The 27250-nt window shown below is 37.7% G+C and overlaps 1 protein-coding gene across 2 annotated transcripts in view; it reads right to left on the reverse strand.

Moving 5' to 3' along the window:
- PLXDC2 (plexin domain containing 2) overlaps nt 1-27250 on the reverse strand; it is a 440730-nt gene that overhangs the window by 179862 nt on the left and 233618 nt on the right. For both annotated transcript variants that reach the window (XM_040248599.1, XM_040248598.1), the window contains exon 4: nt 13387-13456. In XM_040248599.1, the coding sequence (XP_040104533.1) occupies nt 13387-13456 (70 nt within the window). The remainder of the gene's footprint in view (nt 1-13386; nt 13457-27250) is intronic.

A 27250-nucleotide genomic window follows, 5' to 3' on the forward strand; every position in this document is an offset into this window, starting at 1 on the left:
CAGAGCAACTTCACTTTCACTTTTCACTTTCATGCATTGGAGAAGGAAATGGCAACCCACTCCAGCGTTCTTGCCTGCAGAATCCCAAGGACGGGGGAGCCTGGTGGGCTGCTGTCTATGGGGTCGCACAGAGTCAGACACGACTGAAGCGACTTAGCAGCAGCAGTAGTAGCACCACAGCAAGAGGAGCTCCACTGGTATGGCCTCATTCATTCCTGATTTAACTTTCCTTCCTCACGGGTCCACCCTTGAAGTGCTGCTATTTCTTGCTGCCAAATCTGCAGACTGATGATAATAGACACACTCCTTACATTTTCCTATTTCTCCTTAGAAAATACTCAGCTAATTGTTTTCAGTTTCTAATTATTGATACTATATTGTCAAATAAATTGTTTCTAATCATATCAAATATGTGTTGTTAATTAGATGGTGATATCTTCCCTTCTAATATGACCGATATAGTTAAACCATGAATCACCCAAATCTTTTTACTGCCCTTCTTTCAATGTCACATTTAGCAGTTTGATGTTAATTTGGGTTTATCCTCAAGAAATTTAGATATACCAATAAATGCTTCAATAAACAATTTAAATGAACACAATAAAAATGGCAACTTCGCTTACTACCTGAAACTCTAAAACATAAGAAATCTTTGCAAAAACTAATTGCGAAAGAACTTGATACCTTACACTCTGAAAATTCCATTGTTTTCAAATAACTATCTACTATAAAGATTATACAAAAAGAAAACAAATATATGTTCTTCAGGGATTTATTCCTTATGAGTTCTTGCCAATAAGAATGTTAAATCCTAATAGCATTGGGAGGGATAATACATGAACAAAGCAATCATTTGACGTACAGAAGACTGTGGAATTTGTCTCATTTTTCCCCATCTCCAGCAATCTACCAATTCTTCTCTTTAAGAGTAACCACTGTTAATAGTTTGCTGTATATCTTTCCAGCGATTTCTTTGTGAACTTAAAATCATATCTCTTTCAAACTATTTCAGAGAGAGTTTATGCATGTTTAAATATACCTGTCTGCAATCAGATACAGGCACACATATATGTGTGTAACGTTCTGCACCTTGATTTTTTTCACTAGATATATGGAGCTATTCATTTTGTTTAAAGGCTACATGGCATTCCATTCTGTGAGTCCATAGTTTATTTCATCTGTTCACAACTTGAACAACCTTATTAACAGGTTGTTTTCAATCTTGAGCAATGGATAGCCTTATACATTATTTCACACCTGTGTGAGTGCATCTAAAGGGTATATTTCTAGAAGTAGAAATGACAATTATACATTTTATATTTTAACAGATTATAATTAGACTATATTTTTCTCTATGTCCTAAAAAATTATTGTATTATGAAAATTATTGTTTAAACATCTTTACAAATCACAAGTGGAAAAAATATCTCATTGTTTTAATTTGTATCTCTTTTATTAGGAGTATGATTACACATTTTCCATATATTTAGCAGCCACTTGTATTTCCTTTTTTTTTTTAAGAAATGTTTTTTTAATTATTACTAGGTTTAAATTTAGTGAAAAGCTGCAAAGATAGAGCAGAATCTTTTCATATACTCCACATTTGGTTTCTCATACTAACACTTTATATTAGTATGTCATTAGTATGACCATATTGTGGACAAAATTAATGAAAAGATAATGATACAGAATTATTATCTGAATTATTAAGTAAACTTATTCAGATTCCCTAATTTTTGCATACTGTCCTTTTTATATTCCAGCATCCCAGCCAGACATCACAGCGTATTTAGTTATCATGTCTCCCCAGGCTCCTCTTGACTTCTCTTGTTTTTGATGACTTTGACGTTTTAAGGAGCACTGGTTGGGTATTTTGTAGGAAGATGTGATTTTCTCTGACTTCTTTCAAGAATTTCTCTTTGCATTCTTTCGTGTGTGTGTGTAGTTTGAAACTGATATGTCCAGCTGTGCTTTCTGCTATCATTCTTTTTTTTTTCCTGGTTAGTGTTCTCTGAGATTCCTGGTTTGGTGTCTGTCATTAATTTTGGAAAGTTCTTGGCTATTAATATTATTTCAAATATTTCTTCTGCTCTGCTCTTCTTTTCTCTCTGCTGACATTCCAATTATGTATGCATTACATCTTTTATTACTGACGAAGGTCCGTCTAGTCAAAGCCATGGTTTTTCCAGTAGTCATGTATGGATGTGAGATTTGGACTGTAAAGAAAGCTGAGTGCCAAAGAATTGATGCTTTTGAATTGTGGTGTTGGAAAAGACTCTTGAGAGTCCCTTGGACAGGAAGAAGATACAACCAGTCTATCCTAAAGGAAATCAGTCCTGAATATTCATTAGAAGGATTGATGCTGAAGCTGAAGCTCCAATACTTTGGCCACCTGATGCGAAGCATTGACTCATTGGAAAAGACCCTGATGCTGGGAAAGATCTAAGGCAGGAGGAGAAGGGGCCAACAGAGGATGAGATGGTTGGATGGCATCACTGACTCAATGGACATGAGTTTGAGCAAGCTCCAGGAGTTTGGTGAAGGACAGGGAAACCTGGTGTGCTGCAGTCCACGAGGTCACAAAAAGTCAGACAAGAGCAATTGAACTGAACTATATCTTTTATTATTGTCCCATAGTTCTTGGGTGTTCTATTTTTGCTTCTATTTTTTCTCTTTGGATTTCAGTTTTAGAAGTTTCTCAGCCTTTAGTGGTCCTGTGTCTTTGGACTGTGACCTTCACAAATGTTTCTCTAATGGAATAGGTTTTTCTCTCTGCCACCTACTAAGAACAGTAAACTTTGCTTACAAGAATGTACTGGTATAAAGTTTTGGGAAACAATTGTGTTTTGAAGGCATTTTGGAGGAAATTGATAAGTTATCTATGGAGATTACCACTTAAAAAAAGAATAATCAGGAGGAAAACTTATTTGGAGCAGAGCTCAATGGCTACACTTAATAAATATTATGGTAAATCTTTTGCTATGTATATTGACAACAATTTTTAAAACATTAGAAGACTTTTCTCTTTATCATTTATATAGAATTTTGTGGGCTTTTTTTTTTTTGGCAAAATCTAATTGTTCCAAATACTTTTACTTTTTCTATGAGTAATCTGAGTTCCCTGAGTAATCTAAAAGTGCTATTTTCTCCACAAGCTATTAACTAAAAGATGCTTGTTTTTTTAAAGGAGCTATGGAAATTGATAATAAAACAATTAAAAAAGCTTTTCCCCTACATTTTCTTTGCCTTCAGCAGAAACCTCTCATTTGAACCATAAGCAGATTAAATGAAAATCTCACTGTAGCCCTCTGGCTAGTCAGATCAACAAAGTAATCTAAATCTACCATAATCCCATTAGAAATAGCCAACAAAATATTTATTGTTTAATAATATGTCCCAGCTCCAGAGCTGTACCAGTTGAAATCAGAACACAATTTTGAGTTGTTTCCACATTATACCTACTGGTTTCCTGTGATGTAAAAAGGGGAAAATCCTGACAATAAAGGTTAGCACTGAAATAACTTTATGGTTCCCAAGTGGCTCAGTGGTAGAGAATCTGCCTGCAATGAAGGAGACGCAGGAGATGTGGGTTTGATGCCTGGGTCGCAAAGATCCCTTGGAGGAGAGCACAGTAACTCAGTCCAGTATTCTTGCCTGGAGACTCCCTACAGACAGAGGAGCCTGGCAGGGTACAGCCCATAGCGTTGCAGAGTTGGACACGACCGAAGCAACTGAGCACGAATAAAGAAATTTATTTCCTAATTCAAAGGCAAAACATCACACATAAATTTAACCAAATGAATGTTTAATTTTGCCTTTGGGGTTGGGTCTTCAGTATATTTTAGAGTTGGATTATTAGCAATTAATCAAATCTCATGTCTATGAAAGGCAACCTGGATGAGATGACACCAGGCAAGTGTCATCCCCACCCGCCCCCCCATCATCTTACCCATAATTAACTTTATGCTTTGATGACTTGTCCTTAAAGTTCATGTTTTACAAAGGGGAGGATAAGAAGCATCAAGATATAGATGGCTTGCTGTTGATAATAATGCCTGTTATCCAGTTATGACCCATAATATCACAATTAGAGCAACATTTCAAGATTCTTCTGCCATGTGTGAAATTTTGTAAGACTTTCAGAGTTGCAGCACTGGGAGGCCTTTAGAGGAGCTTCTGAGGTGTACTTAGAGATGACAGATATACCTACGCTGACAAAGAGGACATCCGAGTCATCTACACAGGCCTGTACTTCCCAGTCAGGAACAGATGAGCCAGACTTTAAAAGGAGATAATGAAAAGTTAAGTCCCGAAGCACCTCCTGAGCTATGGATCACGTTATCAAAGAAAACAATAGACAAACTAACAGGCAAACACAGCTTTACAGCAAACATATTTTGCAAAGGAATAGTAGAGAAAAAAATACGTATTAAAAAAGGACAGTAGTAACAATACAAGCTATTTTTGTAGCATTTTCTCTGAAATAATTATCACTAATACATGTTATGTCATTAACTCCTGACAAAAGTCCTTATGAACTAGGAGCTTTCATTATGCTATTGTACAGATTGGGAAACTGAGGCAGAAGAGATTAAGTAATTCACTGAAGGTTACAACAGCTATGACTGGTGTGATTTATGAAGACCCACATTCCAATACAAGAGTATTTATCTTAACCTAGGTATCAGACTGCTTCTTCAAGAAAATGAATTTCAATTGCTGTCTTGAGTAGAAACAGAACTCTTTTGAACTTATTCCTGAAATGTCCAGTGTATGTGTGCGTGTGTGCTCAATCAAGTCCAACTCTCTGGGATCCCATGGACTGTAGCCCACCAGGCTCCTCTTCTGTCCATGGAATTCTCCAGGCAAGAATACTGGAGTGGGTTGCTATTTCCTTCTTCAAGGGATCTTCCCAATAACCAGCGTCTCTTGTATCTCCTGCACTGGCAGGCAGATTCTTTACCACCATGCCACCTGGGAAGCCCAGAGTCTAAAGTTAATCCTGCTTCACTTAGTATTTTCTTCCTCTTTCTAGGACTGGACAAGGTTAGAGCAATTGTTGTACTTTGTTACTTTGTTAATTAGTCACCTAGACTCCTTTTGTTTTCAACTGGGTGATGTATCTGAGCATCTAGGTAATACTGTTATTTATCTGAACTAGGGAGGAAAGCAAATATTTGCCAATGTTTCAAACAAAGCCTGGATCCACAAGAGACTAAACGGTGCTTTCCATGTGCAAACATTCCTAAGTGAACAGTGAACATCCATTGATCTGTGGACTTCTCTATGGCTGCTATGGTGATGGAAGGGGCTAAGCCTGGAGAATCTGCTTCTTACCCAGACTTTCACTTTGATTAATCAACATTTCCCCATTCCTGTCACCAATCATCACTTATCCTCCATGGATCAATGATCCTCTCTTTTTTTAAACTGTGCTTATGTCTACCCACATTTCTGCCTCTGGTAATTTTCATATTGACTCTAGTCTATCCCCTGGGTGGCCCCTTTCTGCATCTCTTGTCACTCTGATCTCCAGTGACACCTTACCCCAATCCCAAGGAACCAGAGCTGATGAAATACAACGCATTGATACACAGGAGAAACAAAGGGGCTTGTGAACATGCAATTCATAAAGCCACAGGGAAAAGAAATCCAGTAATGTTGGTGAATCTGCTCAGTCTACTGAGGGACACTAGACAGTCTGGGGGAGTAAATTATCAAGAAGGACAATTGAGCTGGACTTTCAGGACATATATCCAGAGAATCACTCAGACACAGCAGAGCAGACATCACACAACTTTCCATCCAGGAATCTTTGAGACTTGAGTTTGTTACTTTAAATTAGTGAACCAAATTGGAATGGATTTTCTTTTGTCCAACATCTATCCCTTCAATATCTCCCTGCATGTATCAGATCTCTAGATACACATAATAACATAATGATAATAATAATGCAAAATAATGTCATTTACTTTTTCACTAAATTCACTAAATTTTTTCACTAGATTCAAAAAGCTAATGGATGCAATAAAGTTCTGTTATATCGAGGTTATATACTTGGAAGATTACAGGGTTGGTATTTAAAATCAATTATCCTGAGTAATAACTAACTCTCTTCTGCTGTTAAAAAGTCTTTTATAACTGTTATTAATCAAGTACTTCTAAAAACCATGAAGTATTATTTGAGACTACAATTAAATTATTGCTATTTGAAAGAAAGAATAAAATAGAAGCTGGAAGATTTGGTAATATACTTCCTGAAAACCCAATCAAAATAATATGCACTATTTTTTTAACCTCTCTTCTTAGGGACTTAAAGGGGAAAAAAACAAATGACTATTAACAAGATATAGAAAATTAGTTTAGATCTGAATTTCATACCATAACTCAAAGAGTGGGGCTTCCCTGGTGGCTCAGTGGTAAAGAACCTGCCTGCCAATGAGGGAGACACACATTCGATTCCTGGGTCAGGAAGATCCCCTGGAGAAGGAAATGGCAACCCACTCCAGTATTCTTGCTTTGGAAATCCAATGGACAGAGGAGCCTGGTGGGCTAGAGTCCATTAGGTCACAAAAGAGTCAGACACGACTTAGTGACTAAAGAATAAACAACAACAGTTAAAAACACACACACACACACACAGATTAATTTATTTTCATCTTGGGAGGTGTACTAATGGATTAGGAGGCATGGGAAGAAAGGAGATACAGTTGGTCCTCTGTCACCCAGACACAGCCCCGCTCCCATACCAAAATCCCCTGAAACTCAATTTGTGTACAACCAATACATATCCTCCCACATACTTTAAATTAACTCTAGGTTGTATAATATCTCATACAATGTAAATAATTGCTAATACAATGTAAATGCTATGTAAATAGTTGCCAGCTCACAGCAAATTCAAGTTTTGCTTCATGGAACTTTCCAAAAAATTTTTTTTCAAATATTTTTGATCCATAGTGGGTTGCATCCCAGGATACAAAACCTACAGATATGGAGGGCTGACTGTATACATTTTACTTTTCCTTGACTTTTTTTTAATGGGATTAACTTTCCAGATATTAAATACTGATTACTTAGTGGACATTTTACATTTTATTAGTTAGCATCTGGCAAACAAAAGAAAATAGAACTAAAATTGACATCTTATACAATGCTATATGTCAATTATATCACTAAACCAGAAAAAGAGATGTGTGTAAAACAGGTTTTACAATAAAACTGTTTTCATACCTTGACAAAAAAACCTGAACAACTATCTTCTTATATCGCCAACTAGAAATTCACAAAGAAAGGAAAGGAGGGTAAAACTTCACATAACCAAGGTTGCCTTTTAATTCATGTCCTCTTTGATTCCTAATCTCATGTGTGGCTTGCTTTCAATTCTACACACTCATTTTGAATCAGCCTATAACTACATACTCAAAATTTGGGGTCAGAATTGTCTGGATAATGTCAACTTTTCTTTTCACCATTATATAAGGCATCAATCACCATTCTTCCCACCTCTCACTTTCCTCTCATCTAGTTAAATGTAGTGCCCACAATGAACTCATGAAAAAGATATCATTACTAGTGATGGTTGCAAGAATTAAAAAATTATATCCTCAGATGTAAACCTGCTTTTTGAAGCCTTTAAAAGATCACCTTAGAAGCCTAAAATTTAAAAAGAACTTATTAAAGTATTCATCCTGTTGCTATTTAGCTGCTCACTCATATCTGACTCTTTGCGACTCCATGGACTGTAGCCCTCCAGGCTATTCTGTCCATGGAATTCTCAAGGCAAGAATCCTAGGGTGGGTTGCCATTTTCTTCTCCAGGGGATCTTCCTGCACCAGGGATTGAATCAATGTCCCTAGCATTGGCAGGCAGATTCTTTACCAGTGAGCTACCAGGAAGTCCATATATGAAAACAGGTCACAGTAATTTGTGGATACATTCAGGAAGTGGCAATCAATAGAATATCTTCTTTCATTTTGTTTCATAAAAATCAATGTATTCCTACTTAAAACTTTCAGTCCCTGGTCTATTTGCAACGGCCTTCAGTCTACTTTATTACTTCAGTCTAGCTGACTTGTGGTTTCTATTTTTCTTGTAAGTTTTTCATAGTTAATAATTAACTTTCTCTAGTTTTGCAAAATGATGAGCATTTGTCAGGTAGGTCTATCTGCTTATACCACCTATTTAATCAGAAGAGACTGATTGAAAATCTATGATTCAGAAGTTCTCTTCCAAGCTGTTCTTAGCTTTACTCACCTGTGTCTTAATGAATCCTATTGCCTGAAAACCTTTGCAAACACAATGATTAGACAACTCAAATGATGTGCCCTTCACTGGCTTCAGACACTAGAAGTACTGAAAAACCTGCTTCTTTCTTTGCCTTTAAACCCCTCACCTTATCCTATCCTCCATTATCAGATCAGGCCAGATCTGTTATTTACTCAAAGAAACCCAGTGCTTGCTGAATATCATCCAAATGTCTAAAGTTAAAAGTATCTTACATCACTCTTCCCAGTTCCCATTCACTGAACTCTTACTTTGAGTCTCCACTCAAGACAAACAGATTTACTTGATAGCTCTCCAAATATACTCAATATGGACTCAGCAAAGTCACTTAGCTTGGCATCCATTTGTCTAGAATATTTCTTCCCTCTTCACCTCTTTTCAACCTGCTTCTCTGCATACTAAAATTCCACCTTCCTTTAAGGCCAATGTCAAATGTTAGCTTTTTCTTTACAAACCTGTTTCTGATTTGCTCAATAAGGATGACCCTCTCTTGGAGCACCTTTCTGATCCTCCAACACTCACAGTCAACCTTGTCTTATTGCTTAGTCACATAATCCTTCCTCTTCTTAGATTCTAAGCTCCTGGAGGAACCACAGTTTATTCTCCTTTATACAAACCAAAGTATTAATGTTATGTACTATGTCTTTCACAGAGGGACTCAACCAAAGTTGACTGAAGAAATACACAATGGAGGTGTAGACAAGCTATTTATTTAGTTGAAAACTTTTACAAGAGATTCTGGTTCCATTTTGGAGAAGCCTAGGTCAGTGTCTAAACAGGGTATGGGTTTATATATGCAAGTGCCATACTAGCATTTCTTAAACAAAAAATAGAAAAAGGTTTTTTTACATTATTGTTTTCATCAAAGAAGATAGAAATCATTCAAGACACCAGATTCTTCACTTATTTTGAGGATCTTTGCAAAGAAAAAAGGTATTTTGAAAGCAATAAACATGACCTAGCCATCTGTTTGGGTTTTTTCCCACCAACTCAGCTAAGGGAAATCTTACTTCATACTGGCTAAATTGCTGACACGACTTTTAAAGATAAAATGATTTGAGAAGCTGAAAATGCAAAGCTGCCCATATTTTCACCACTGTGTGTACAGATTTTGAACAAACATAATTAATGATTCACTTTTAAAAATTCAGTAGAACACTGGTAACCTAAGTCTCAGAAAGCATGCTTAATGTTCATATTATGAGATAACCATGTTTATATCATACTTTAAAGATGTGAGTGGACATGAAGTAATTCATGATTTATAGGAGAAATCTTTTAATTTGCCTTTCTCCTTTTCATTCAGTCCTTCAACATATTAATTAAAATGTCTATTAAATGCCTGGCAATATACCAGCACAGAAATACACAGTGAACTCATTAAGACAGAATCTGTGTATAAATTTTACTTATATATAGTCCTTTTTTACACAAAATATAATAGCTTCTGGACTGAAGCCTTAAAACCAGTTCTTCTGCTTAGAGTTTGTAAATTTTGTTAATAGCATCATTTCTCTCCTATGGTTTGAAGCCACAGAATTACCAAGGTCCTCAATATTTGTCACACTTTCAACTATATGCACTAACTTCAGTCTTTTTATACTGTAAGGCATTACAAAGTATCTTGATTCTGCTTTGTGTTTTTATTTTTTTTAACACCAAAAACATTTTATATTGGATTATAGCCAATTAACAGTGTTGTTAATGTTTTTTCAGGTGAAAAGTGAAGGGTCTCAGCCATACATATACAGGTATCCATTCTTTCCCAAACACCCCTCCCATCCATGTTGACACATAACATTGAACATAATTCCATGTGTTATACAGTAGGTTTTTGTTGGTTATCCATTTTAAATATGGTAGTGTGTACATAACCGTCCCCAAATCCTTAACTATCCCTTCCCCTAGCTATCATGAGTGTGTTTTCTAAGTCTGTGAGTTTCTTTCTGTTTTGTCAGTAAGATCATTTGTCTCATTTTTTTTTTTTTTAGATTCCACTTATAATCTTGGTTCTGCTTCTTAAGTTTATCACTTATCTAATCAAGGACTTTCCCAAAGAAAGGCAATGCCAAAAAATGCTCAAACTACCACACAATTGCACTTATCTCAGTTCAGTTCAGTCGCTCAGTCATGTCTGACTCTTTGCGACCCCATGAATCGCAGCATGCCAGGCCTCCCTGTCCATCACCAACTCCCAGAGTTCACTAAGACTCACGTCCATCGAGTCAGTGATGCCATCCAGCCATCTCATCCTCTGTCATCCCATTCTCCCCTGCCCCCAATCCCTCCCAGCATCAGAGTCTTTTCCAATGAGTCAACTCTTTGCATGAGGTGGCCAAAGTACTGGAGTTTTAGCTGCATCATTCCTTCCAAAGAACACCCAGGACTGATCTCCTTTAGGATGGACTGGTTGGATCTTCTTGTAGTCTAAGAAACTCTCAAGAGTCTTCTAACACGCATCTCACATGCTAGTAAAGTAATGTTCAAAATTCTCCAAGCCAGGCTTCAGCAATATGTGAACCGGAAACTTCCAGATGTTCAAGTTGGTTTTAGAAAAGGCAGAGGAACCAGAGATCAAATTGCCAACATCTGCTGGATCATGGAAAAAGCAAGAGAGTTCCAGAAAAACATCAATTTCTGCTTTATTGACTATGCCAAAGCCTTTGACTGTGTGGATCACAATCAACTGTGGAAAATTCTGAAAGAGATGGGAATACCAGACCATCTGACCTGCCTCTTGAGAAACCTATATGCAGGTCAGGAAGCAACAGTTAGAACTGGACATGGAACAACAGACTGGCTCCAAATAGGAAAAGGAGTACGTCAAGGCTGTATATTGTCACCCTGCTTATTTAACTTCTATGCAGAGTACATCATGAGAAACGCTGGGCTGGAAGAAGCACAAACTGGAATCAAGATTGCCGGGAGAAATATCAATAACCTCAGATATGCAGATGACACCACCCTTATGGCAGAAAGTGAAGAGGAACTAAAAAGCCTCTTGATGAAAGTGAAAGAGGAGAGTGAAAAAGTTGGCTTAAAGCTCAACATTCAGAAAATGAAGATCATGGCATCTGTTCCCATCACTTCACGGGAAATAGATGGGGAAACAGTGGAAACAGTGTCAGACTTTATTTTTTGGGGTTTCAAAATCACTGCAGATAGTGACTGCAGCCATGAAATTAAAAGACGCTTACTCCTTGGAAGAAAAGTTATGACCAACCTAGATAACATTGAAAAGCAGAGACATTACTTTGCTGATAAAGGTCCGTCTAGTCAAGGCTAAGGTTTTTCCATAGGTCATGTATGGATGTGAGAGTTGGACTGTGAAGAAAGCTGAGCACCAAAGAATTGATGCTTTTGAACTGTGGTGTTGGAGAAGACTCTTGAGAGTCCCTTGGACTGCAAGGAGATCCAACCAGTCTATTCTGAAGGAGATCAGTCTTGGGTGTTCTTTGGAAGGAATGATGCTAAAGCTGAGGCTCCTGTACTTTGGCCACCTCATGCGAAGAGTTGACTCATTGGAAAAGACTCTGATGCTGGGAGGGATTGGGGGCAGGAGGAGAAGGGGACGACAGAGGATGAGATGGCTGGATGGCATCACGGACTCGATGGACGTGAGTCTGAGTGAACTCTGGGAGATGGTGATGGACAGGGAGGCCTGGCGTGCTGCGATTCATGGGGTCACAGAGTCGGACACGACTGAGCGACTGAACTGAACTGAACTGAATCAATGACTAGTGACTCTAACTGACTTTTGAGGCAGTATACAAAATTGTCCCAACCTGCTTTTCACATCTTAACATTTTTTTTTTTAAACCTACATACCCAGCTTCATTCAAATTCGGTTATTTACTATCTCAAAATACTCCACCAATTTTCTCTTCTGTATAGTATTTATTCAAGATATTCTTCCCTGTGACTTACTCTTCTTTCCCTGCACAATCACAGAAATTCTAACTTCCTTCAAGAAATATCTTAAATAATTTTTCTATTAAATCTTAAAGGATTCTTACGTTTGAGCTTTATCATCTCGGGAAACTCGTATTTCATCGTTTGTATTTTCTAAGCAACTCCCACATTCTGCTTCACCTTGTCCACTTGATTACATGATCCTAAGGCAGAGGTAGCTCTGAGAGTGCTGAGAGATGGTGCTTAAAATTTTTACTTGATTATTGGTATTCCTGATTACAAATCTTCCTCTGAATCCTATATAACTTCTAAGTCTTTTACTGAAATATGATGAGTGACCAACCTGGTTTCTATACCATCCAGAAGACCAAAACCCAGTGAAGGAAAGGGACTCTCTCTGGTGCTTTAGTATGAGCCATCCACAGACCTTTCATCCTATCTGTGTATTTCATTTATTAATAATTTGCTTCTTTACTTTTCCATTTTTATGTTTTTCTCTCTTTCTCCTACTTTCTCTACTGCTCCTTATTAGGCAAACAGTGATATTCTCTGGCATTTTGCTTATTTCTGCTAGTAGCATTCAAGGAATAAATATTTCTGACTCCTGGGATATGCTATAAAAACTGATAATTGCATTTCTAGGCTATTGCTAATCTCTAAACTAACCTCCAAAGTTTGTGGAGAAAAATAAAATGAAGAGAATTCAAACCGAGTTTCCGTGTTCATTTTTAAAATTCTCAGTCAACTTAGGTGGCATTAAATGGGGAGGAAACAACCAAATAACTAAAGCTAATAGAATGTGTGTGTGTGTGTGTTTGTGTGTGTATCTCAATCTACTACATAAGTTAAAAGAAAATGATACACTTCTATAGCTTCCTTAAGCACCTTTTCTTTATAATTCTGTTCCCTTTCATGTAGTCTTCCATATTATCAAGAATGAATGAAAACTTGAAAAGAAAGCAGAGATGAATCTATGCTGAAAATTATTATAAGTATCTTTTTTCTTTTCTGCAGAAAAGTTTTCCCAATGGCTATACTTTTCTTAGGTTTTATTTATACCCATGACTTTTTGATAGAAGACAATGGCTTTTCCAATAAATGTCCCTTTTGAAATATGGAGTAAATTAAAAATAATAACTGTAGTGAAACTGTAGATTATTTAGAGTGAATGGGTAGAAAACCACTTACCCCCAGTTGCCACAGTGATTTCACGTAGAAAATGGCCATAAAATGGAAAATCGAAGGACAGATTCACTCTCTGCAAGGAACAACAACCAGAAAAGAAAATCAATAATGTGCATAACAGTAAATGTAAAATGAAGAGCCTTCTACCTTAAAAAAAAAAAAAGCTTCTACTTTACACCAGTATTATTGTAGCTGACTTTTTGAATCTGAATATTGTATGGAAATAAAGAATTTTTTACCCTCTGATAATTAATTGTTTAAAATATGTGAAAAAATAAAGTTGGGCTGTTATGATCTGTTAATCTAGTCTTCACTTCCAAAGGGAATCTAATAGTTTCAGCTCTGAATCAAGCTATTCTCTTTAACATCACTACTACCTTTCAGTTGTCCACTACAAAGCAGGTCAACCATCATGATCAACAATTTATTTAGGGTTATTTTTTGTTTGACTAATCTTCTCCAAAATAGTAGAGCATGTTATCTGTTCAGTTTTACTGAATAAAAAGTAAAAATATTTTATTTTAGGCAATTATATAGTCAACTTATCTTCTGTATAGAACAAAAGGCAGTTTTATGGAATAAGATACTTTGCGCCTACAGATCTAAACCTGCAGGTATTTTTCCTTTTCAGATTGTGACAAACTCCCCTGATTCAGTATACAAATGACCCTTGAACATGGCTTTGAAATGTATTGGTCAGTTCTACTTATAATATGTTTTTGTTTTTTTTTCCCAATAATATAGTATCTGTGTTTTCATTAGAGAGATCTTTAAATTATTGCAGTGTTGAGAAAAGTTTGATTAGAGATCACAAAGTATGACATCAAAAGGACTAGGGTTTGAGTCCTGATTCTGTCCTGCCCTTGGGTGAGTCATTCGTTAATTCCTTTGTTTTTGAGGCAGAGGTATCACTGTCTGGATTTTCAACTGGGTAAGGACTGGCAGCCCTAGCCCCCAGTGTTGTTTGAGAGCAATTAGTTTATGTACACTTTTAAAAGCATGGGATACCAATAATTAAAAAAATGCTGGTTACTAGAAAGCTACTTTTACTTTGTAGGGAGGAAAACTGGAGAGACTGAGGAATAAAGTTCATAAATTTTGCCACTCTTTTTTTCTAAAAGAAGATCTGAAGCTTTGGATATATATATATATATATTATATATTGTTATATATATATTATATATATTGTTATATATTATATATATATAACTCCAGTGTGTGTATATATATATATAATATATAATAATATATAATATATATATATAACTCCAGTACTCCCCACTTCAGTACTCTTGCCTGGAAAATCCCATGGGTGGAGGAGCCTGGTGGGCTGCAGTCCATGGGGTCATGAGGAGTCAGACACGAGTGAGCGAATCACTTTCATGTTTCACTTTCATGCATTGGAGAAGGAAATGGCAACCCACTCCAGTGTTCTTGCCTGGAGAATCCCAGGGATGGGGGAGCCTGGTGGGCTGCCATCTATGGGATCGCACAGAGTTGGATACGACCGAAGCAACTTAGCAGCAGCAGTAGCATACATACATATGTATAGTAAGATAAAAAACAAGACACAAAAAGCAAAGCAAAGAAAAAGAAATCCTAGATTTTTCATATGTTTGAAATGATATGAATCAGATTCATTATTATTAGGAAGGAAACAAGAGAAAAAACAGTAAGCTATAACAAAGATGATCAACTGAAATAAAAGGATCTATAGGGAAATTAATTGGCTGATTTAGAGCCCAATAGAATGTACAAACCACCTATAATAAAAGGCTATTATGTTAAAATTCAACAATTTCAGTATTATATCTCTCCCAACATACAAGCTAAAAAAATAGAGCAGTATAGTTAGATTGAATTTGGCTCTTTCCAGTTATGCAAATGATTGCTTTTTATATCCATCAGAGATTCCTAATGACTTATTTGGCATGATATTAATCATTTAAAATTTACAGTGACTTTCAATTAGTTTTTTTTCCTTTTCCTTTTTAGTGAAAGCTGCATCTTCAGAAGGGTTTATTTTCATTTTTTATTTTCTGCTGACTAATGGGAACACCAAAACCTATTTTTACAGCCTATTTTATTTTGACTGAAATGAGTGGTTACTAATAACCATAAAATAAAAGCTTCAGTGGCAAAATCATATATCTCAAAGAAGACATCAGACACAGTTTTATAAAGGCACTTGCTCTAGTATATTGTTCTCCATCAGTCTAATTTTTTCCATGCCATGAGCAAATTGGTAAAATTTGGCATTCTCACTTCCAGAATAAGAGTTTGGTTTAAACATCTATCACTAACAAACTCTATCAATTACTACCAAAGATGAACCAGAAGAATATGACAATTTCTCAGCCATGACAAATATTTAAATATTTTTAGAATCAAACTGAGAAAAACAAATACATAAGTTAAAGACTATTTTTGATAGGAAGTTCTCACAGAAAAATTTGCTAATATATTATCCTGAAGCACAATATCAATGATTGAAATGTCTCCCTATTTACTGTCTAAATGACCAGCTTACCTTAGTTATCACCATGGCCTGCTTTGCACTAATAGCAATGACAATTAATAAAGGTGTTACCTTCTCAATAATTGTGAAATCTACCCCTTTCTCTCCAGGTACTACTGACACCCTTCCCTAAGCGTAGGTACTTTTATCTCAATAACTTGCTTACAGGTGTCTTGGTTCTATTTTCCTTGGAATTTTTTTTCTCTATACTATCTAGAATATCACTCCCCAATCCAAATCTTTCGATCTAGAATCCCATTGACCCTGGAATCACACAAAAACAGTGAAAACAAGTTTTAAGACCCACCACTAATTGGTCTCCGCTATCTTATGGTTCTCCCTTCACGTTCTCTACACTGGCCAGGCTTCTAGAACAACTGTTACTTCCTTGAAAATGCCACCCTTAATCCCAGGCTCCGGTTCTTCAACATGATGTCTCTTTTGACTGTAATGATCTCTCAACCTTGGCTGGCCATGGCTCCCACATTCTTCAAGCCTTGGCCTAGTTTCCTTGGTACCCTAAACCTGACATCAAGGACTTGGAGCAGGTAGTTTGTTTGGAAGGTGATCCTAGGAAGCATGTGCTAAGGAAAGGGGAAAAGTGAGACACGGAAAAGAGAAAAACCAGTAACAGTTACTGGATGTGTTACCACTATAGCCAGGTCTCCCTTGGAGACCTTCTGGGAAAGAGTAGGGAAAACATGACTCAGAATCATCTCATTGGTGGTTAGGAGGCTGGGATATTGATCCATCCACTCCGATCTCCTGTTGATTGACAGCGGGCAGATGATTCCCTCCTTCCCTAGGATTACTCTCAGGCAGAAAGAAGAGACACAGCACTTGAGTTGGGATGTTAGCTGGTATCCTAGAAACTGCCTCCCATAGTTTCAATTTTCAATGAGCTCGGGAGGCAGAAGGGATGTGAGGCAAAACATCAAGAGGGACCACAGAGTGTCATCCTCAGAGTCCTACTATTACTTCTTGCAAAGTTATACCTCCTACCGTATCTCATCAAACATTCTCTCTATATGCATGTACACATAAAACAATCACATGGGTTCAGATTTTAACTGCTTCAAAGTGAAACTAACTCAGCATCAGACTGGTTAAGAATGGCCCAAAGTGTCAGTCCCTTAGTCATGTCAGACTCTTTGCGATCCCATGGACTCTAAGCCTGCCGGGCTCCTCTGTCCATGGAATTCTCCAGGTAAGAATACTGGAGTGGGTAGCCATTTCCTTCTCCAGGGAAAAACGGCCCAAGTGGGACACCAAAACTTGAACCCAGATTTGAAAGACAATAAAGGCAATGCTGCTAATTACTGAAATATTGAAATAAGAAGTATCACACTTAATGGCAACTTCCTGAAAATCATCCCTCTTTACAACACATATACACACAGACACACAGAACAACACATCCACACAAATTATTAAAACAAACAGAAATTATTAAATGCTAGGATTTCATGGGACTCTTTGAAGCTAAATTATTATATATTCCATATAATTACCCCTGGGTAATTGGATCATTATTGTTTCCTTCCCTGGTAGCTCAGATGGTAAAGAATCTGCCTGCAATGCAGGAGAGCCAGGTTTGATCAGTGAGTTGGGAAGATCCCCTGTAGAAGGAAATGGCTACCCATTCTCGTATTCTTGCCTGGAGAAGTCCATGTACAGAGCAGCCTGATGGGCTACAGTCCATGGGGTTGCAAAGAGTCAGACATGACGTAGAAACTTTTACTTTCACTTTCTTTTCACGGTATATAAAACAGGTATTCGGTGAAGTTAAAGGAGAGTTTTATTTATTCATTCATCCATTCGTGCAGTCAAAAATCATTGATTCAACACCTTATATATACCAGGCACTAAATCCAAGGCTAAGCCTCAAAGAGTAAGGCCCAACCAGTTTCTCCCTTCAAGGAGTTAAGAAGGTGATGCAGGAGAGCAACACAGAAGGAGAAACTGATAGGACCAGGCAGGAGCAGAGTAAGGGCCTGAAGAGGACACCTAACCCAGAGGAGATGCACTGAAGCTCTTCAAAGGGGAACCAGACACTAGTCAGATGAGGCCTGAAAGCATGGGAGTGAAAGGGGTGGGTAAAAATATACGTAGAAAGAAAAACTGGAAGGATCATAATTAATTGAAATCATAATGAAAAGTTGGGCTTCCCAGGTGGCTTGAGTGGTAAAGAATCTGCCTGCCAATGGAGATATAGGAGACTCCAGTTTGATTCCTGGGTTGGGAAGATCCCCTGGAGAAGGAAATGGCAACCCATTCCAGTATTCTTGCCTGGAAAAGCTCGTGGATAGAGGAGCCTGGTGGGCTATATTCTGTGGGGTCACAAAGAGTCAGACACGACTGCGAACACACACACACACACCCAAGTTGGGAGTGAGGGAGAGAAGTCTAGAATAAAGGACAGGTTTCTAGCTAGGTGACTGGTGGACCATAATCCACTAACTGAGATGATGAATACAGGAAGAAGAGCTATTTTGGTTAGGTGTGAGAAGACCTGCTGTGTCACTAATTAATTACACTTCCCTGGTGGCTCAGACAGTAAAGCGTCTGTCTACAATGTGGCAGACCTGGGTTCAATCCCTGGGTCGGGAAGATCTGCTGGAGAAGGAAATGTCAATCCACTCCAGTACTATTGCCTGGAAAATCCAATGGACAGAGGAGCCTGGTAGGCTATAGTCCATGGGGTCGCAAAGAGTCGGACACGACTGAGCGACTTCACTTTTTTTCTTTCTTTCTTAACCACATCATTGAAATTTTTTAGAACTTGAATATGCAACAAAAACTCTTCTGCAACCATAAAGGTAAACAATCCTGGACAACATCACAAAAAGCCACTGCAAACAAGAAGAAGCATGACATTGAAATTTACTAGATTTAATTGATGAAGATGACACACATGGTGAACACTTTCCTATTTGGGATCTCATCCCGTAAGAAATATCTAAAGTAAAAGGAGGGCTTCACAGGTGGCTCAGTGGTAAAGAATCTGCCTGCCAATGCAGTAGATGCAGGTTCAATCCCTAGGTCAGGAAAATGCCCTGGAGGAGGAAAATGGCGACCTACTCTGCTGCTGCTGCTGCTGAGTCACTTCAGTCATGTCCGACTCTGTGCGACCCCATAGATGGCAGCCCACCAGGCTCCCCCATCCCTGGGATTCTCCAGGCAAGAACACTGGAGTGGGTTGCCATTTCCTTCTCCAATGCATGAAAGTGAAAAGTGAAAGTGAAGTCGCTCAGTCCTGTCTGACCCTCAGTGACCCCATGGACTGCAGCCCACCAGGCTCCTCCATCTGTGGGGTTTTCCAGGCAAGAGTACTGGAGTGGGGTGCCATCGGCTTCTCCGGCAACCTACTCTAGGATTCTTTATACATATTTTTCTTATGCTTGTTGCCATCTGGGTTCTAATTATTATGATCTCTGCTAATTCTTTTTTAATAACACAAGAATTATAATCCTATGTAGAGAATGATCCTGGAGAATCCCATGGACAGAGGAGCCTGGTGGGCTACAGTTCATGGAGTTGCAAAGAGTCAGATATGACTGAGCGACTGAGCATGCATACATACACACACAACATAAAAGGAAGAAGTGTTTAGAAAATTCTCGTGTGAAGACAATAAATCAAGTAATAGAGCAAAACGTAAAATAAAACCTCAAAAGTGAAACTTTTGACATGTGTGACATAAATAAAATCAACTGAATTTGCTAATTCCTTATACTTGGCAGAAAGTGAACTATTTGACAGGAGAGGTATCATAATTCTGAGACAGGCATAAGAAGTATCATATAGGAGAGAAGAAACTTGTGAAGCGTTCTTTGAAAGACTTGTAGAAGTAGGTAAATAGGTGCTAGGTGGTGTGCTGCAAATTTATAGCAGGTACAGCCACATATGACTGTGAGTTTTGAAACCGAATCATGCTCTTCTACAACTTGCCCCATGCAATCACTGTGGCGAATAGACTATCAGAGGAAATTAGGGCCATATTAATAGATTTCTTTTTTTTCAGCTATGCCATGCAGCTTGTAGAATATTAGTTCTTCCACCAGGGATGGAACTCCACCTCCTGCTTTGGAAGGAGGAGTCTTAACCACTAGAGCACCAGGGAAGCCCCTCTGATAGATTACTAAGCACGTCTACATCTCTTATTGCCTCTGTTACATATTTTTCTTATGCTTGTTGCCATCTGGGTTCTAATTATTATGATCTCTGCTAATTCTTTTTTAATAACACAAGAATTATAATCCTATGTAAACACTGCTCCAGTTTTACTTGTTTGCCTATTTCTCAGTGGTATTACAAAAATAAATTAATTAATCAATGCTTTCAAGACCTTGAAGACAGAAACCCCCTACTAAGAGTTAAAGAATCTGAAGTGGGTGCATTTATAATCCTAAAAACCATTGAGAAAGTCTCTTGTAAAAAATGCCTTTTGTTTTAAGACAGCTTCTTGTTTACAGGAGCCAAGTTACACTCCTATGGTTCCCTAGCCTCCATTTCATCTTTATAAGGTATAATCCTGATGGGGAAAAATCAGCAGCCTGTGGGGGAAAAAATTAGTAATAACTAATCTTTTAGTGGAGAAGGAAATGGTAACCCACTCCAGTATTCTTGCCTGGGAAATCCCATGAAGCCTGGCGGGCTACAGTCCATAGGATCACAGAAGAGTTGGACACAACTTAGCGACTAAACAACAATAACAAGCTTTTAGTAACTGCTGATCTCACAAGTTCATGACAGCCAATGAGTGCCGTGAATATAGGCGGTGTCCATTTATTTAAGAATAAATACGCCCGTGGCAGATTCATGTTTATGTGTGGCAGAACCAATACAATATTGTAAAGTAATTAGCCTCCAATTAAAATAAATAAATTTAAAAAATTAAAAAAATAAAAGAATAAATTCATGGGTTAATTGTTAATTTCTATACATGTATTTGAACATGCTATTTTTAATCATTCAAATAATTTCATGTTTGTAGGGCACGTGTTTGTATCTTGAAGCCATTAAATAGGCAAGATGATGATGGTGATGGTTGACAAAGTAAGATTTGTATTAATTTTTCCAAAAAATTAGGCTAAGTAAATTGGAGTCATAGCATTTTCAATTTGTTTATTGATGCCAAGTATTATTAATACTTGGTGCCAAATATTATTAAGTATTATATTAATAACTTTGGGAGGAGTTGAAAATTTAAAGAAAAAAATACATGTTGTTTTATTTACATGGCTATTTCTGATGATACTGGCTTTCATCCAAAATACCTGAATAAATGACCAAATGACACCTGGACCTGTATAAGCACTGAGTCAATGGAGTCAATGATGGTTAACATTGTATTATGTGCCTGAAGGGTTTAGCATAGCAAAAGTTCCTCAAAACTAGTTTCCTAAATAATAACAGCTCCTTATCTGATTTCTAATAAGGAAATGGAAAAGATTTGATATATGTTGTTTCTAATAGCAATGGAGGCAAATTGCTTTTGTAATAGAATCACATCACAATTAGATATTAGGTTTCACAGAAACATTATGATGGCTTCATTTTTGTTATATTGAAATGATCACTACTAGTGTGTTTACTGGTGTTTTAAGAATGGAATTAGCTTTTAATGTATCAGACATTATTCTAAGTATTTTGTCTGCATTAAGCAAGTATGAATGCTAAAACTAGGTGAGAGTATGACAAGAAAGAAGATGTTTTGTATGCACAGAGTATCTCCCCCAAAGATACTTAGTAATTAGAAAAGGAAAAATAGTAAGTTTATAGTAAAGAAACAAAATCTGGCAGACATCACTTTAAGCAGGTGATCAAAGTTAACATCGCTGGTAATGAGCCGTGATGACATCAGGTACCTCCTGATGTATGCATGATCATGGACAAAATACCATTCCCTGGGTATTCTTTTTTTTTTTTTTCTTCCACATTGTGTATCTTGTGGGATCTTAGTTCCCCACCAGAGATGGATCCCTGGTCCTTGGCAATGAAAGCCTGCATGTTAACCATGGGACTGCCAGGGAAGTCCCTCCCCTAGTATTCTTGCCAAAAATAGAGACCCATATTTAACCATAAAGAAGCAGTAGACAAACCTCAAATCAAGATCACTGTACAGCGACTGGTAAAGACTCTTCAAAATGTCAAGTTCATGAAAGATAAAAAAAGACAGAAAATGTGTCATAGATTGGAGGAGGTGCGACTAGGAGATTTGACAAATAAACGCAATGTGGGTCCTGTATTGAATTCCAGATAGGAATAAGGGTGGTTTGAGGACAGTTCACAAAAGGTGAATATAGCATATAGATTAGTTAAGAGTATCACACCAATGGTAATTTCTTGGTGTTGGAAATTGTACCATGAGTATATAAAGTGTTACTACTTGGGGCTGCTTATTGAAAGCTATATGGGAACTCTTCAATAATTTTTCCAAGTTTATTTATAAGCCTGAAATTGTTTCAAAATAAAACTTTACAAGTTGTTCAGTCGCTCAGTAATATGTGACTCTTTGTGACCCCATGGATTGCAGCACTCCAGGTTTCCCTTCACCATCTCTCAGAGCTTGCCCAAACTCATGACCATTGAGTTGGTGATACCATCCAACCCTCTCATCCTCTGTCATCCCCTTCTCCTCCTGCCTTCAGTCTTGCCCAGCATTAGGGTCGTTTCCAATGAGTCGGCTCTTCGCATCAGATGGGCAAAGTGTTGAAGCTTCAGAATCAATTTTTCCAATGAATATTCAAGATTGATTTCCTTTAGGACTAACTGATTTGATCTCCTTGATCAAACTTTATAAGAAAGGAAAACTAATAAGTTCAAAGCACCAGAAGCCGTAGAGCCAGGATTTCAATCCAAATGTGCTTGACTCCAAACTCCCAAATCTTGCCTACTACAGGACATCATTCTCTCTCCCTTATACTAGGTGATCCTTTTCCTTCCTATTATCACATTTCTATAGCCATTTTCTACCTGGCACTCTTAACATTGTCAGTGACTGATGTTTTTGTTCTCAGTAAACATAACTTAATTTTCTTTAAAATTTAATAACAGTGGAAATAGAAAGCCCCCAGATGCCTGAGGCTAAAGCCACACACACAAAAAGAAAATCTGAGAAAGGTACAGGGCAGTCTTTTCTAATGAAATCACAGGGACTAGACTAGCAGTGCTGGGCTGGATGGAGCCGTCGTGAGTTGCACACCATTGAGGTCTGATGGCAACATGGTAGTTTCTTCTCACTGGATGATGGGAACAGCCTGAACTACTCATTTTGCACATTTGAGGATTAGATGCTTCCATTTCTTATCTGCCAAGGATAGATCCAAGGGCCTGTTTTCTAAACTTACACAACATTTATTTATTTATTTTATAATTGTCAATGGTAATGACTTTCCACTGGTTTATTCACCTGTTTAACAAATATTCACTTATAAAAGTAACATAAACTGCAAGATATGAATATGAGTATATGGGCTTCCCTGGTGGCTCAGATGGTAAAGAATCTGCCTGCAATGCGGGAGATCCAGTTTGATCCCTGGATCTGGATGATCCTTGGAGAAGGGAATGGCTACCCACTCCAATATTCTTGCCTGGAGAATTCCATGGACAGAGGAGTATGGAGGACTAGAGTCTATGGGGTCACAAAGAGTCAGATATGACTGAGCAACTAACACTTTTCAAGTTGGTATACATGAATATGTATGTAGATACAGACAGAAAAATTTAAATTAACAAGTTTCTACAGCAGGTAACTACCAAAGAGAGAAAATGTACTATGGAGAGGCATTTCCATGTGGCATTGCGAAAGAAGCAATGCAAGCTTCTTTTGATATATTCTAAAGTAAGATCCTGCTTCTAGGCCATAAACGAGCTGAGTATTTGCCAGAAATAAAATAGCTGCAGTGGGCAGGATGCTTCACGCCACTTTTACCATGTGGAATTTTTACAAAATGGAATTTAAACAAACTCTCACTCTTGCAGGGGAGTGAACAGGATATGGGTCGTTAATCCAGTGACTGAAAACACTGGAAACCTAATTAAAAGATCAAATTGTTCAGGAAAAGGGGCTAATCAATATGCAAATATACAGGCAAGGGAGTGGCTCCTTTCAGAAATAAAGCCCATCAATCGAATTGATTTTCTGGGTTAGAAATTCTAACTGCTTCAGCACTTTTTTGTAACCGAGAACTTAATTAACCCTGCATATTGAATGACACTGCATAGGGCTACATGTAAATTAGAAAATAACATATAAACATTTTGCAGTTACCCATTGCTTGTTCATATGAACTTGAGATTAGGTGAACATCATATCTTTTGATCTCTTACACTTCATGGTTCCCAGGAACACTTGGCTTACGGTTGCCTGCCTATACTTGCACGTTTTGAGAATTATTCAAATTAATTATGTGACTGTTTACCATTCAGGGAGAGTGCAGAGCATAAGTCTGTTTAAGGGCACAGAGGGTAAGAAAAAACAGGATTTATAAAGGAGCCCTGGGAGGGTCGGTGGGGGAGGGGAGACCCAGAGGTCACATCTGGATTTTCCACACAGCTCTGAGAACAAGGCAGTAATTCTACCAGGCTTCTCCAACCTGAGTATGCAAGGCAATCACTTAGGATTCTTGTTAAAAATAGACTCTGCTGCAGATAGTCGGGGGTGGGGGGAGGGAAGTAAAATTCTGCATTTCTAACAAGCTCCCAGTGCTCCTGAGATTGCCCCACTTGGAAAGTCAAGACTTTGTGTCATATAAATGGTCTTTGAAACTCTAAAACAGTGCTGTAAGGAAGCTTTGACAAGCGTGAAATGGGTTAAAAGGATAAATAGACTTGATTCTGGATAACATCATCTCACTTTGCCTGTTAGCGCTCATCTGACCTGAAATTTTCCATTTAAGGCAGGAAAAGATAGGGATACCTCCTAGCGGAGCACCTTTAAAGTAATGATTTGCAAAAGCTCTTTGCAGCCTCAGTACACCTAAGGACAAGGACATGGTGGCTACTTCCTTGACCAGTGACCCTCAAACAGGGCAGGACAGGAAATGTATTCCTATGAGTTTATCCTGGACAGTTTGAAAGTGCCCTTGCTTGTCTCAGTGGAGCGTAATCCGTCCTCCCTTCTTTCCTGCCACTGGAAAATGATTGTTTTAGAGTTAAAATGTCTGTATGACAGTGATTAGTATCAATACTAATAGTCATCTAGAGCAGCCACGGATTAAGCATAGTACAAATGTTATTAATAACTCATTCCATTCTAGTGAAAATCTTAGAAAGTAGGTACTGTCATCATTCCCATTTTACAGGCGAGGGAAATGATTAACATAAAGTAAAAACACTTTAAGTTACCCAGCTTTTAGCTGACAGAAGTGGAGACTCTCATGTAGGCAGCCCGTTTCTAAGTCGACATGCTTATACACTCTATCAAGCTGAAACACTGACCAGCTGAAACTGGTTTTGCTCCCTAAAATCAGGCTGTTGAATAATCAAAACCTGGGTTACTTTACAGAAACAGCAGTGCACATGTGCAAGATAGGAACCGGCGTCTCCAGACTGACCCTGAACCAAGAAACGTCAATCTATGGATCTCAAAGAACCGATAAGTTGCCACTGGAGCCCTTTACAAAGTGAGAAGTCCGTCAGCTTCCAGCAGCACAGTAACTAGAGACTAGCCAATCAGCTTCCAAGTTTGAAATCACCCTGACCCCTTAAATTTCGCCCCAACCTTGAATCTGAGAGACAGATTTGAGCCTTGCCTGTCTCCGTGCAGGTCAACCTCGCAATAAAGCTCTTTTCTTTCTCAAACACCTGTGTCACAGTATTGGTTTCTATGCACATCAGGCAGGGTATTAGGATTTGGAATTCAGTGCAGGCAAATCTCAGCAGAAGGGTGACTAAATCATTCAAAACTTGACCCCAGGTTGAAATGAAACTTTAGGACAGGTCCAATTTTAACTCTTCATCCTCCTCCACTAATATCCCCTCTTTTATTTTATTTTTTTTTAACTTTTTATTTGGAAATAAATTCAAATGAAAGTTACAATAATCCAGAGTCTCCTATATCTTTTATGCAGATTCACTGTTTTTTAACATTTTGCCACAGTGGCCAACTATTGGATTTTTCAAAAGCTAAATAAGTAAATTGATGCCTCAGAACACAGCTTCCAAGAGCTGCTCCTTTATCTACCCTACCCATGTCTACAGCTGGTCCTGCAGGGATCAGGACTCAGGTAGCTAAACTCAGCCTGAGTATCAGGAGTGAACCTTACTTGACATTTTGTGTCAGACACTGGCTGCATAACAAGAAATTCCTTGCAATTTATCTCTCACTGAGGGTGACTAAAAGTGTTCTACTTCTGGTCCCATTGGCATAGGAACAGAATACCTTCAGTGAAGAAAGGATGAGACCTGCATTCTGGGGCTGGAATTTCAGGCACAACACATGTTCTGATGGGAGGCCAACTTATAAACAAACAATGTGAGATCTTGACTATTTCACCTAAAGTAATCATCCACCTAAGTCATAGGCTATAATTTAGTAAGAAGAAATGGACAAAAATAAAGTTACTGAAAACAGACACAAAAAATATTTTTAAAGGATACTAGAATATTAACTTGTTCAGAAAGTTTCAATTCCAAAATGTCTTAAGTCTTTTATCTTCTACAATTTAAGATTTTCCACAAGACTTATACTTATCTGCTTTTAGTTTTATTTACTCTTAGGGAACATTATATTCCATCTATATTTTGCTAACTTTTCTGTGCTACAAAATGTTTTCCTTGAAAAGAGTCCTGTGGAAACTTTATCATTTAATAACTTCAGGATGAGAATATGTTTTACACTCATGTTATCTAAAATTAATCCTTGTTAAGTCTTCACAGGGTCCTAGAGAGATCGGAAAGGATGATTAAAAATGGGTCTGATAAGACAATCTATGATGAAAAATAGGAGCAAATGGACTTATTTATTCCACCTGAGACACAGCTGCCTGACCGTGGGATCCCACTTTAGCAGTCCCTAATTATAGAAGATTAATGTGAAACCTCCAAGTATTTGCCTCACTTGTGACTTTAAAAAGTTGAGTAGATAGCTATTTATCTAGATTTAATTTACAGTCATCACTGGCAACAGCGAATGTATGATTACTTTCTATGACTCTAAATTTATGAAAAGAACGGCGCCTGTTCTCTACTAAAGACATAACATGGAGAAATGGGATGAAAATAAACTGAAATATGATGAACTCAGGGGTGAATTTTAAAAGGAAGGTATGTTCTTGCTTTGGAAAACAAAGGTTAGGAATATGCGTAAAAATTGGCCACTATCTCCAAGAATTTCCAAAGTCC

Source organism: Oryx dammah, unplaced genomic scaffold, assembly GCF_014754425.2.
Source record: "Oryx dammah isolate SB20612 unplaced genomic scaffold, SCBI_Odam_1.1 HiC_scaffold_10, whole genome shotgun sequence".
NCBI classification, from domain to species: domain Eukaryota; kingdom Metazoa; phylum Chordata; class Mammalia; order Artiodactyla; family Bovidae; genus Oryx; species Oryx dammah.